The sequence below is a fragment of the Chionomys nivalis genome, chromosome 14 (genome assembly GCF_950005125.1).
Source record: "Chionomys nivalis chromosome 14, mChiNiv1.1, whole genome shotgun sequence".
Classification (NCBI taxonomy): domain Eukaryota; kingdom Metazoa; phylum Chordata; class Mammalia; order Rodentia; family Cricetidae; genus Chionomys; species Chionomys nivalis.
Genome location: NC_080099.1, coordinates 18710214 through 18723454, shown reverse-complemented (window position 1 = coordinate 18723454; position 13241 = coordinate 18710214). Strand labels below are relative to the sequence as shown.

General features: G+C 43.9%; 1 protein-coding gene across 1 annotated transcript in view; it reads right to left on the bottom strand.

The window, feature by feature from the left end:
• Nucleotides 1-457: 457 nt before the first annotated feature.
• The window catches only part of Afg3l2 (AFG3 like matrix AAA peptidase subunit 2), a 39636-nt gene continuing 26852 nt past the window's right edge, over nt 458-13241 (bottom strand). Inside the window, exons 13-17 of the mRNA XM_057788306.1 lie at nt 9170-9280; nt 7612-7727; nt 4357-4557; nt 3142-3336; nt 458-1201 (exon numbers count right to left, since the gene is read on the bottom strand). Coding sequence (XP_057644289.1) covers nt 971-1201; nt 3142-3336; nt 4357-4557; nt 7612-7727; nt 9170-9280 — 854 coding nt within the window. The 3' untranslated portion in view covers nt 458-970. The remainder of the gene's footprint in view (nt 1202-3141; nt 3337-4356; nt 4558-7611; nt 7728-9169; nt 9281-13241) is intronic.

Here is a 13241-nt window from a genome sequence, read left to right as displayed (position 1 = left end):
GTAGGCTAGAGTAGATCCAATTTAAAAAATAACCAGTATCTCTAACCTCAAACAATGGCATTTGAAGACAGGAGTCGATCTGCGGTTGTACAATCTTTATAACCCTCTGCTAGAGACTGACAGCAGTAACCACACACACCTCCAGCACCGCTGGGGACCCAGATCCATCATTCCCTCCTAGAAACAGCCAAGCCCAGACAGCACAATGCATACCTGTCATGGCCAGCTCAGCTCGGGGAGAACCTAGTTGATGCAGCTATCACAGCTCCCAACGACTGACTCTTGGCTCCAACAGCACCAGTCCAGGACATAAATCTGGAAGGCTGCAGCTTTCTGTGGCAGCTGATGAGACCAGTTGGGTAAGATTTTGAAGAATTTATCTTCAAAAATGAAGACCACTTAATTTCCTGAAATTATGTTCTCTAAACATAAGCACAGCATAGCGACCCTGCACATGTTCAGGAAAAAAGTACAATGTCCACCTTTTATTTCTGATGTAAAGAATCCATATTTACACAATACATTCAGGTTTTTAAATATGTAGTTCTCTATAGAAAACCATTCTATTGAAACAGCAATAAGTGATCTGAATTCAAATTTTAAAATATTTTGCTTGAATCAAAGAATTCGAACTGAATTTTATACAGCACTTCTGCAGAGATATCAAAGGAGGAAGAATGGAAAGCAGGTAACGGGAAAACATTCTCCTACCACAGAATAGGATTCCACAGGACAGGTGCAGTCATCTCTCCTGTTCCGGCCACTGTTTATGAGGCCAAGGCTGAGGGGCAGGAGAGTCCCCTTCAAAGGCCTGGGTTGCTGGCACTCCTGCAAGCGCAGTGCAGGCCCTCTGCTCAGCCTGGCTCAGTCAGCAGCTGGCTTTGCACCGGGGCTGCTGCTCTGACGGCTGCTGCTGAAACTGCAAGCTGAAGCCCTGGGAGGACAAGGTAAGGGGCCTCCAGCCCCGAGACTAGCTGACGACCTTCTCACTCAGGGGCTCCTCCTTCTCTTTCTCCTTCTCCTTCTCCCGCTCTTTGTTCCAATCTTGAAGGCCCTCAGGGAGTGAAGTGTCCTCGTCCAAGCTGCCGGTGCCTTCCACAAATTCTTCATACGTGGATTTTTCTGTAAATGGTCTGGGGCCCAGAAGTTCAACCATATCATTCTTATCTAATACTTCCTTTTCTAACAGTAAAAGAGCAACCTGAAATACAAGTGATTTCCATTAAAAATTACTCAGCAAAATTTACTCAGAAGTTAAGATTTTTGCTTTTCGCTGACTTCATTCTAATAAGAACCTAAGGAGTCCGGGAGGTATCTCAGTGGTTAAGAGCACTTGCTGCTCTTACAGAGGACCAGGGTTCAGTTCTCAGCTCACTGCCATCTTGTAACTCCAGTTCCAAGGCATCTAGCTCCCTCTTCTGGTCTTTGAGAACACCAGACATGCACACTCTGCACATACATGCATTTCATACATATTAAAAGACTAATATTAAAAAATAAAACATGGGCTGGTCAGTGGTGGTTGCACGCCTTTAATCTCAGCACTTGGGAGGCAGAGGCAGGTGGATCTCTATGTGTTCAAGGCCAGCCTGGATACAGAGTGAGTTCTAGGACAGCCAGGGCTACACAGAGAAACCCTTTCTCAAAAAACAAAAAAAATCTAAAATCCCCAAAGATCAAAAAGACAACTGAACATGTCTCATAAATAAAATCACATGATTTTTTTAAGAGTAAGATGTGTAATATAACGGAAGTCAGAAATGTCCTTCATAAGCAAACAGGCAAACACGTTTGGCACATCTACACATTAAGGATTATGTAGCTGTAATAAAGGGATGCACATACTTCTCTGCAAGAAAGTAAAGCACAAATGTGCAATGCAGGTTACGCTTGCTGTTAGGAGGTAAGAATAGATTATGTCCTATTGAGGTGACCATCACCTCAGGACTATTCCTCATCTGAAATCCTTATACAAGCAAAACCAAACCGACAGAGTGCATTTCTCGTAACTAATTGTGAATGGAGCGCAGGAGGAATGAAAGCTTTAGGCTTCCCCTGATGCAAGCACACAGTGCAGTCGTGGGTGAGCGTGGACGTCTGCGCATAAAACTGAGTCACTCCCACAGCACCTCTCAGACCGGTCACCACATTGCCATTGTTTGGTAACCACCCACAGCCGTCGTGGACATAGCACAGGAGAGAGGAGACCTGCAAGGGCTGTAGCTGGGTCAGAACACTGCCTGTGCCACTCACCACCTCTGTGACCTTAAACTACCACATGGCCTCTCTGCATTGTTTCTTCACTAAGAAGTGGGGATAATGACACCTCAGGAGGTTGCAGGTTTAGCTGGTACTGTGTAAGCTATGTCTCCATATTCTGAAGGGTCTCAGAAAACCTGCATAGAGAGCAAAGCCTTCAAGCCCTCTCCTCCCAGTAGACTGGTCCCCTGACAGGCTCAACACGTTATCTGCATCCTTTTCTCTGCTGGGTCACAAAATACTTCTGACACCCACAGTGTCAGGATCCTTAGCCAACTCAACACATTTTCCTTCCACCAAACATTTCTTAGGTATATACTGAATACACGTAGTCTAGGCAGGAGTGAGATAATCTTGCACGGGAATAAGGCTGGCCCTAACATTCTCCTTTGCTCTTTCACAGACTTTCTTCACCTAACACAAGAACCGGAACAGTGCTGCTTCTGTTCCCCAGCCACGGGGAATACTCAACACCAGAGGGAAGGAGCACAGGAGGTCGGAAGGAAGGAAGGGATTTTTGAGTCTAGACACCAACTAAATCACCTGTAGAAAGCCAGATAAGGTGACTCACCCCTGTAATTCCAGTACTCAGGAGGCAGAGGCAGGGGAAGATTGGCACCAGCCTGCTACCCAGTGAGTTCCAGGCCAGTCAAGGTTACACAGCAAAATCCTGTTTCAAGAAACCTGTGAGGCTGGCAAGTAGAGATACTTTCAGAGCAAACTTGACCTAAATTTAATCCCTAAAATGCACATAAAAGTGGAAGGAGAGAACCAGCTCTACAGAATTACCATCTGATTGACGTTTGTATGCTTGCACGTGCGCACACACACACAACCAAACAAGGCACTCATGCAGAGAGTCATCCATACGCTGGCACCTACCTTCTCTACATCAGCCTTCTTCTCCGTGAGAAGAGCCACAGTTCTTTTATAGGCGTCATTAATGAGTATCCTCACTTCATCGTCTATCATCCTCGCCGTGGCTTCACTGTAAGGCTTCTCTAACACCATGTCCCCCTGGCGTGGGAGGTCAAATGAGATCTGCCCCACCTTCTCATTCATGCCGAACTGGACAATCTGAAAGACATCAATAACTAAAAGGTTAGATAAAAGAACCTTTACCTTTGAACACTTACAGAGGCCACGGGACAAAGACACTCTGTAGATGACAGCCAGGGTAGCAGCATGATTTAAACTTATACGGGAGCACTAGGCATACATGGTACACATGCGTACATGCATCCAAAGCATTCGTATAGATCAAATAACAAATCGTTTTTAAAAATCAAACTTTACAGCTGGGCACTGTGGCCCATATTGAAATCCCAACACTTGGGAGGATTGAGAATTCAAAGTCACCTTCACCTATACATCAAATTTGAGACTAGCCTGAACAAGAGACCCTGCCCTGAAAAATAAAAGCTTTGAAAAAACTTTAAACTCTACCTATAACCATTACATATAGGATTCTTAGGAAAAACTCTGAAGACTGCAATACTCTTTTTTTCCTGTAAGTTTTTATTGTTTTTATTTGGTTTTTGAGATAGAATTTCTCTGTGTAGCCCTGGATGTCCTGGAACTAGCTCTGTAGATCAGGCTGGCCTCAAACTCAAGAGATTCATCTACCTCTGCTTCTTGAGTGCTGGGATTAAAGGGCACCACTACCTTCCAGAAAGTTTTTACTGTGTAAGTGGACCTTTTGTTAGGTTTTGTTTTTATTGTATTTTAAACTATTTACATGTGTATGTCCTTGTATGTGTCTGTACATGAGTCCAGATGCTCTTAGAGGCCAGAAGTTTCAGATCTGGAGTTACAGCCAGTAGCAGCTGCCCAACGTGAGTTATGGGAGGAGAATGTAGATCCTCTGCAAGAAGAGTACAGTCTTCTGAGCCACCTCTCCAGTGAATTTAAGAAAGAATCCTTGCGAGCAGAGAAAATTGTGTAGCTCAATAAAATCAATAAAAAAAAATTAAAAAAGAAAGAATCCTTGCTTTAAGAACCTACACTAGGGAACCATCTGTGTCACCTCAGTCCTTCACGAAGGCTGACTTCCCAGGCTAATAGAAAGGGAGGCAAAGCCCAGGTGCACAGACTCACCTGGGCATAGGCACTCTGGGTAACCTTCCTCAAGTCATCCTGGGCTCCGGTTGTAATTCTTCCAAAGAAGATCTCTTCGGAGACGCGGCCACCCAGAGTCATGCACATCCTGTCCAGCAGCTGCTCCTTTGTGTACAGATACTGCTCCTTCGGCAAGTACTGAGCATAGCCCAGCCCCTTACCACGCGGGATGATGGACACCTGGTGAGTAGAAAGCACAGCGGTGAGGCTCCCACTCCCAATGCAGTCCTGATCTAGCAAGGGCCAGGAGGAAAACTCTCTCACCTCAGAGTTCCAGAAAGCATTTCTGCCCTTCTGTAAAGGCAAACTAAAACCAGCTGTCTAGTGAAGGAGTCCTGATGACTGCTGGCTGAGGTCTTCCTCAATTCTGGCAGTTACCTGTGCCTCAGAGGACGAAGGGGACGGCGGGCCAAGATGCGCAAGGCCTTTCATTGCCCTGCCAGGTCCTTTTATGAACCTAGGCAATTTCCTTTATCTTTAGAAAACCGTATTGGAAAGGGTTTCTCTATATAAAGTCTACCCACTTTAAACATATATAGTGTTTTTTTTTCTTTTTATTTTTTATTTGGTACCTGGAGGGGCAGCTGTGGGTGGTGGGAACCGAACTCTTATATTTTTGGTTGTGAACCTAGCCTTTAACGGCTGAGCCACCCCTCCAGACCTACAGTGATTTTTTTTTTTAAGTTTTATATTTATTTTTTATCTTATGGTTGCTCTGCTTATGTCTGTATACCATGTATGTTGGACACCCTGGGGTGGAGTTACAGTTATGAACTGCCATGTGGGTGCTGGGAATTGAACCCAGGTCCTCTGGAAGAACAGCCAGTGCTCTTAACTGTTGAGCCATTTTCCCAAACCCCTAAAACATGAGTTTTAGAAGCAACTTCCAACCATAACTAATACATAAATGCTGCCACCATGCCCCCAAGTTGCCATGCACAGTCCCAAGCAACCACATGCCTGCCTACAACAGGCAAGTTTACCCTTTCTAGAATTGTGCATAAGCGCCACCCCACAGACTGCACCTTGTGTCTGGTTTTACTCCCTGTTTTTGAGATTCATCCATACTGCTGTGTGTACTAACAGTCTGCTTATTAATTTCTACTGTTTTTTGTTGTTGTTTTTTTGAGGCAAGGTCTCACACTTGCCTAAGCTCTGGCCTTGAGCTTATAGCATGTTAATCCTACTGCTTTACCCTCCGAAGTGCTGGGATTACAAGCATGAGCCCACCACGCCTGGCTTCCAGGTTATTTTTGATGGACAGCGGGGTTGTTTCCAGCTGACTACACTATAAATACAGCAGAAAAATCCTTGTGTAGAATCCATTTTCGCCGGGCGGTGGTGGCGCACGCCTTTAATCCCAGCACTTGGGAGGCAGAGGCAGGTGGATCTCTGTGAGTTCGAGACCAGCCTGGTCTACAAGAGCTAGTTCTAGGACAGGCTCCAAAGCCACAGAGAAACCCTGCCTCGAAAAACCAAAAAAAAAACAAAAACAAAAACAAACAAAAAAAATCCATTTTCACCCATTTTAGGTGAGGATCAAGTCAGGATCACATTTACCTCCTGTAAGTAGTGCACACATCCTTGCCGTGGACACCCTGCTAAATTCTAACCACTCCTAAGTGGCTCTGGTATCTATGTCTGCCTTTGCAATTCCCTAGTTTAGTGCCTATTCATATGCCTTATTTTATGAAGTGTATATATCCACTGTTTTACTACGTTGAGCTTAAGATTTACTTTTTCAGATATAAACCTTCTGTCAGTCACATTTACGGCAAACATTTTCAGAATGTGGCCTTTTCTCCCCCCACTTCCTTTTAAAATGACTACATTTTGAGACAGAGTGTTACTATACAGCCCAGGCTGGACTGGAATCCTGGTCTTCCAGCCTCTGCTTCCTAAGTGTAGCACAATGTGCCTACCTAACCCTTTCACATTTTCTTAATGGCATTTCTCAAAGACAAGGGTGCTGGGTTTTTGTGGGTTTTGTTTTTGTTTACTTTTGAGTTGGGGGTCTTATTATGTTGCCCAGGCAGGGTTCACTATTATGCACGCCGGTCAAGTGCTCTGTCACTGATTTACACCACCAGTAGTGCTAGTTTCTTTATGTAGCCCAGACTGACCCCAAATCTAAAATACTCTTGCCTCTGCCTCTCAAGTGCTGACATTACAGGCATGTGATACCATGCCCGGACCTCAAAGACTAAGTTTAAAATTTCAATGAAGTCTTAATATCAACTCTTTTATTGATTGATTGATTGATTGATTGATTATGTGTATGTGTGTGGCTGTGTGCATGTCAGAATGTTTATTCCACCAGGTGGCTCCTGGGATTGAACTCAAATTGTCAGATTCGGTGGCAAGCACCTTTACCCACTGGGTTATAGTTACAGATCGCTTCAGGCCAGGGAGTGGTGCATTTCCAATCCTCACCACTACCAATGCTGCTCTCTCCCAACCCTGCTCTGTTTTGGACACTTTCTGGCTCTGGTCTTCTGAAGAGTGAAAAGTCAAGGCTTATCTTGACTACAGAGTGAGCTCAAGGACAACCTGGGAAACAATGAGACTCTCCCCAAAATAAAAAGTAGAGGGAGTAGGGAGAAGGTTCAGTCAGGAAAGAGTTTGCTATGCAAGCATTAGGACCTGTGTTCAGATCCTTCCGAAGAACCTAACTATGATGCCAGGTGCCTGTAATCCTAGCACTTACAAGGCAGAGACAGGAGGATTCCTGGGACTGCCAGCTAGTCTTGCTGAATCAACATACCCCAAGATGCCACCTTCATAATGATAATGGTGAATAATAACATGGAAAGCTAAAGAGAAAGACACTTAACACTGACCTCTGGCTTCCACACTCAAGCGCACAAGTGTAAGCAGATATTTGTGTCCCCAAACTAGAACACATACATACATATACACCACACATACTGAAAAATACAAAATAAATATAAAATAAAATAAAAAAAGAGCTGGGGGGTATAGCTCAGTGGTAGAAGATCTATCCAGCATATATGAGGTCCTAGGTTCAATCTCTAGGGTGACAGAGAAGGTTTTGTCAAAATTTGTGCTCTGTCTGCAGGAGGATGTATGTAAGCATTTCCTTCAGCCACCATTAGTTTCTGCTACATCCCTCCAAAGGTACATTGTATCTGCCATCACTCCAGTGAATATAATTCCTTTTCAGTCACTGCTCACACTCTAAGCTGGCCTGCCTGCTGCAACACACTCTGGCACCTTTAAGAGCGGGTCTGCATGCTCCAGATACCAGCCGGCGACCGCATGGCCTGCTTCGTGGTAAGCTACTGTCTTCTTCTCCTCGGGCTGCAGAACTTGGGTTTTTTTCTCCAAGCCTAATAATAACAAAAACCCCAAATCACTATTTTAGTGACAATGACATTAAAAAATAGCGATGTAATGCTACAACCTCATTACCTAAGATGTAATTTAACAACTAACCCGCCTAAACTTTCTAACCGAAATCAGAATAAAGGGTCAAGTCTGAAATATATACAACTACAACAAAAATGAATATTTCTCATCTCTGCCTCAGGCTCGCTTTTATCCTAACCACCCACTGTTTTAAGCCACATACTTATTTTGGGGAAAATCAACAGAAATGTTGATTTAGGTCGCATGAAACAGGAAACTCATAGAGATGTCTGGGAGACTATATTTGGTTTTGTTAATCAGAACCATCAAGTCCTGAGATAAGGATGCTTGTTGTCTGTTGCCAGTGGGAGGTGATGAAGGAAAATAACGTCCTAGTGAAAGACCCGAACTTCCTACTCAGGGCTGGCAAGTCACCACACAGGCCAGACAGAAACACTCTAGGAAGGTCACTCCCTGACACACAGTCCAAAAGACTCTAGGATAAGAATTTAATGCCTCCAGGCAGTGGTGCTTGCCTTTAATCCCTGCACTCAGGAGGCCGAGGCAGGCAGAGTTCTTGGTGAGTTCAAGGCCAGTCAAAGCTAGACAGAGAAAAGCTGTCTCAAAAAACAGACAGACTTCAATGCCAACTGGAGGGCACAGAGATCTGCCATTTCAGTTTTTTCCCAGCTGCAGAGAATTTGGTCCCAGCCTCACTTTGTATCATGATTTATGACAGTAAACCCTGATGGTGCATACTCTGTGGAGGCAAACCATCACACCATCTTTCGAGGGTTCTGTTTTGCTCAATGCAATTCATCTGAGATAAATATATTCCACAAAGCTGTCAGGGTCAAAAGTTACTAATACACCCATGGTTCCACAAGCATTTCTTTTTCTTTTTGTAGTGCTAGAGATGGAACCTGGAGCCTTGTGTATGCTAAGCAGGTACTCCACCGTTACGCTATAACCCTAACCTTCTTGCTTATCTGAAAATACAAACCATCTCCCCACAGTTCACAGGATATCTTCCCTTTCTCAGTATGCCGCATTATTACAAAGACAAGGTCGTGGTTCACGGAGGCAGCACTATCAATAGGTAAGCTCTTTTCTACCTCAGAGAGGGAAGGGTTCAGAAACAAAAAAGCACAAGGTAAGCCGGGAGATTGCATGGCAAGCCCCACAGCTGTGTGGATATACTTTTTTTGTAGATCTTGCAATCTTGCCAAAACAGTAATCAAGGGCTGAACTTTTCTTTTATGAGCTTTTAAAAAAGAGACAAGGTCTCATCATTTACCCTAAAGTGGGCTGAAAATTAAGAACCTCCTCCCTCACCTCCCAAGTGTTGGGATGGCAGCCACATACCACCTAACATGTTGACTACCATCAGCCTTTAAACCTCAGTTATATTCAGCTGCCTTACCACCAATCACTCGCTCAATCGCTTGTTCGAAGTGCTTCTCGTTAATGGCATCTGAAAGGTGTCTTGCAGCAATCAAAGCAGCCTCATTGCAGACATTGGCAACATCAGCTCCTACAAACAAACACACAAAACCATGCTAACACTGACAGGCACACACCAGGGAGGACTGAACCCACACAGATCTTACCCATCCATCAGGAGACTGAGAAGGGGTCTAATTGAAACATAATTCAAGTGTTTAAAAGATCCTAAGCTGGGGGCTGGAGAGATGGCTCAGTGGTTAAGAGCATTGCCTGCTCTTCCAAAGGTCCTGAGTTCAATTCCCAGCAACCACATGGTGGCTCATAACCATCTGTAAAGAGGTCTGGCGCCCTCTTCTGGCCTTCAGGTATACACACAGATGGAATATTGCATACATAATAAATAAATAAATATTTAAAAAAAAAAAAAAGATCCTAAGCTATTTTAGTATTAAGTACAAGCCTATATATACCCTTGGTCCTGTGAGCTAAGACGAGAGAATTAGTAGCAAACTGGTAACTGCAGACAATTCACCTTAATAAATAATAAGTTTCAGGTAATAGCAAACTATGATAGCTTTTTAAAATCTTTATTTTATTTATGTGTATGAGCATGCTGCCTACACGTATGCTTGTGCACCATGTGTGTGCAGTGCCAACAGAGACCAAAAGAGGATGCTGGATCACCTGGAATTGGAGTTACAGATTGTTGTTAGCTGTGTGGGTGTTGAACCTGGGTCCTCTGGAAGGGCAGCCAGTGCTCATAACTACTGAGCCCAATGACAGTATTTTCTAAAATTTTTTAAAAATGTATTCTTCTTTCATATATTACAACCTGACCAAAGACCCCCTCCCACCTACCCTCCCTCCATTCCTTTCAGAAAAGGGCAGGCCTCCCATGTATATCAACCAAACATGGCATATCAAGTTGTAGTTAGACTATGGTATGCACCTCCTCATATTAAGGCTGGACAAGGCACCCAGTATGAGGAAAAGGGTCTCAGACACAGACAAAAGACTCAGAGACAGCTCCTCTCCCACTGCTGGGAGTCCCACAAGAAGCCCAAGCTCTACAACTGTCACGTATGTGCAGAGGGCTAGACCCATGCAGGCTTCCGTGAGCCCCTATGAGTCCAGGTTGGCTGCTTCTGTGGGCTTTCTTGTGATGTCCTTGACCCATCTGGCTCTTATGATCCATTCTCCCCCTCTTTTGCAGGATTCCCTGAACTCCACCTAATGTTTGGCTGTGGGACTCCAATGACATTATTTTTAAATGCACATTAATTTTCTTAGTTTTGCCATCTTTGCTGAAAAATGACTTATGGGCATGTTAGACGACATGCTTACATAACTTATAATAATAAACATATATTAAAATAATCTAGTACATTTGGCTAACAAACTAAATTTAAGTAATGTGAAGTTTGTCAAATGTTTGTTTGGCACATAATGGCCTTAACGTGGATTTCTCAGGTTACGTGTATGTTAACACAAGTGAGCTAAGTAAACAAGTTTTAAACAGTATAGTACTTCTGGGTAACATGACCCACAAGAAACTGCCTCTGTGTGGCCCACTGAAGGAGAAGGATCAGGGTAAGAAAAAATGGAATTTACTCAAAGGACAAAGAAAGCTTCAGAAATTCACAATGGTATTGATAGGATGGCTGAAAAGCACAGAACACGGAAGGTGACGTGGGAGAGGTCAGGCCCAGCAGAGCATGCTCAGGCTGGGCAGTTCTCAGGTGGGCAAAAGCAGCAGAAGTCTATCAGAAGGTAGCACTGTTGTCAAGAGATGGGCAGTGCCCCACAGAACAAGCACAGGCTTCCCAACCATCTGTTCTGGTGGCAGGTTCTGGTGCCTACTACTTACTTGGAGTAAGTAGTCAGGCGCTTCACGGAAGGAATCTAGTGTTTAACATTGAGCAGCCCCAGAGGTCTAAGAACACAGAATAATCACTAGTCAGGACTTGAATTAACCTGCCACAGTCCCAGGGTGAGAGGACTCTGGAAGGAAGCTGTGGAAAACAGAAGGGACAGATACAGACCAAAATAACAAAACAAAACAAACAAACAAACAAAAAAGGGCAGGAGTGAACAGGAAAAAGCAGTCCCACCTTCTTGGAGAAGACATCACTTCCTGAGGATAAGCTCAACCCCCAGAACCATTGCTTTCTGCACACTGACCCTCCAATGAATACCTGACATCACAGCTGTATCATTCCAGCAAGATGATGAGCACACAGGAGACTGAAAATCTGAACACAGGCCTTGTGTCTCATAGATTCCTTCTCCACCCTCAACACCCTTGAGAACCACTCACCCTCCAGCCAGACCCTTAACACCCCAGTGGGTGTAATTCAAGCAGCAGGGCAGAACCTAGAAGTCAGCACAAACATGGAAGCACAGCCTGCAGACTGCAAAGTAAGCAGAGCCAGCGGAGGTTCCACATATGCAGACAAGGGAAGCCACCAAAGTGAAAACTTTCATCCACATCAGCATTCCTTCAGAACTGCCCAACGCCCAGGGAGCCACTCAAGAGTCCACAGTTCAGGCTGCTGCCCCTCTCCAGGGCACATAGCCAATACTCTCTAATTCCTAAAGACTCAGAAACAAACTACTACAACTTTTCTTTTTCTTGAAACAGAATTGTTCACTATCAGGTGCCAATCAGGACGGCCCAGTTAGTAAAATGCTTACACTACAATCCCGACGACCCGAGTTCAAGCCCCAGAACATGTGTAAGGTAGAAGGAGAGACGTGACTTCAGAGTTGTCCTCTGACTGCCACATGTGGGCCATAGCATGTGCGTGTGCCTTCCATACCCCCAAACATACACACAATATAAAGAACTATTACTATTTGTCTCTATGTAGCCCAAGATAACCTTGAACTCCCAATCTTCCTGCCTCCACCCCATCTACATCACACACACACACACACACACACACACACACACACACACTCTGGTGCTGGGATTAGAGGAGGGTGCCACCACAGGGTGACTAAGATGTATCTCCAGCTTCAAAGTATGTTTATATACATACATACATACATATATATATATATATATTTTTTTTTTTTTTTTTTTTTTTTGAAACAAGGTTTCTCTGTAGCTTCGGTGCCTGTCCTGGAACTAGCTCTTGTAGACCAGGTTGGCCTCGAACTCACAGAGATCCGCCTGCCTCTGCCTCCCGAGTGCTACTTCATGGTTCTTAAGAAAGACTTTTATTATTTTTATGCACCTTCATACTTTCATGGAATTTTGTATGCCTCCTCAAATATTCAAATCAAAGATACTGAAAGACATAAAATGCCAGATGATAACTTAGAAAGCTTAATAATAAAAATGATCAAATGAATTCAATCTAGGTTCTGGAGTGGAAAGTCAGGAAAATGGACGAGAAGTCAGCAAAAACATGGAAGAAAACTCAGCAAGGAGACTAAGGTTTGAAATAATTAAATAAATTCTAAAAAAGAAAAACTTATTGAGCCAAATAAAATAGAGGAGAGTATCAGCAACAGACTTAACTAAGAACTCAGGGCTAGGATCAAGAGAACACATTTAAGAATCTACAGAATAGAAAAAACTGAGATAAACACTAAAGGCTTTGTGAATAAATTCAAAGAAAAACCTCCAGAGAAAGAAAGAAATGGACATTCAAATGTAAAAATTTTTAGAGCTCCAAAAAAAGCACATGGCCGGGCGGTGGTGGCACACGCCTTTAATCCCAGCACTTGGGAGGCAGAGGCAGGCGGATCTCTGTGAGTTCGAGACCAGCCTGGTCTACAAGAGCTAGTTCCAGGACAGGCTCCAAAACCACAGAGAAACCCTGTCTCGAAAAAAACCAAAAAAAAAAAAAAAAAAAAACCCCAAAAAAAGCACATGTTCAAATGATCTCCCCACAACATCACAGAACCAACATGTCAAAATGCAATACAAAGAAACTAAAAGCTTTAAACGAAAAAGCTAACTCACCCACCAAAGTCAACACATTCAAGTAACTTGGGGGATTAAGCCAAGAAAGCATGGAATGAATGAGTAAGTGACTGCA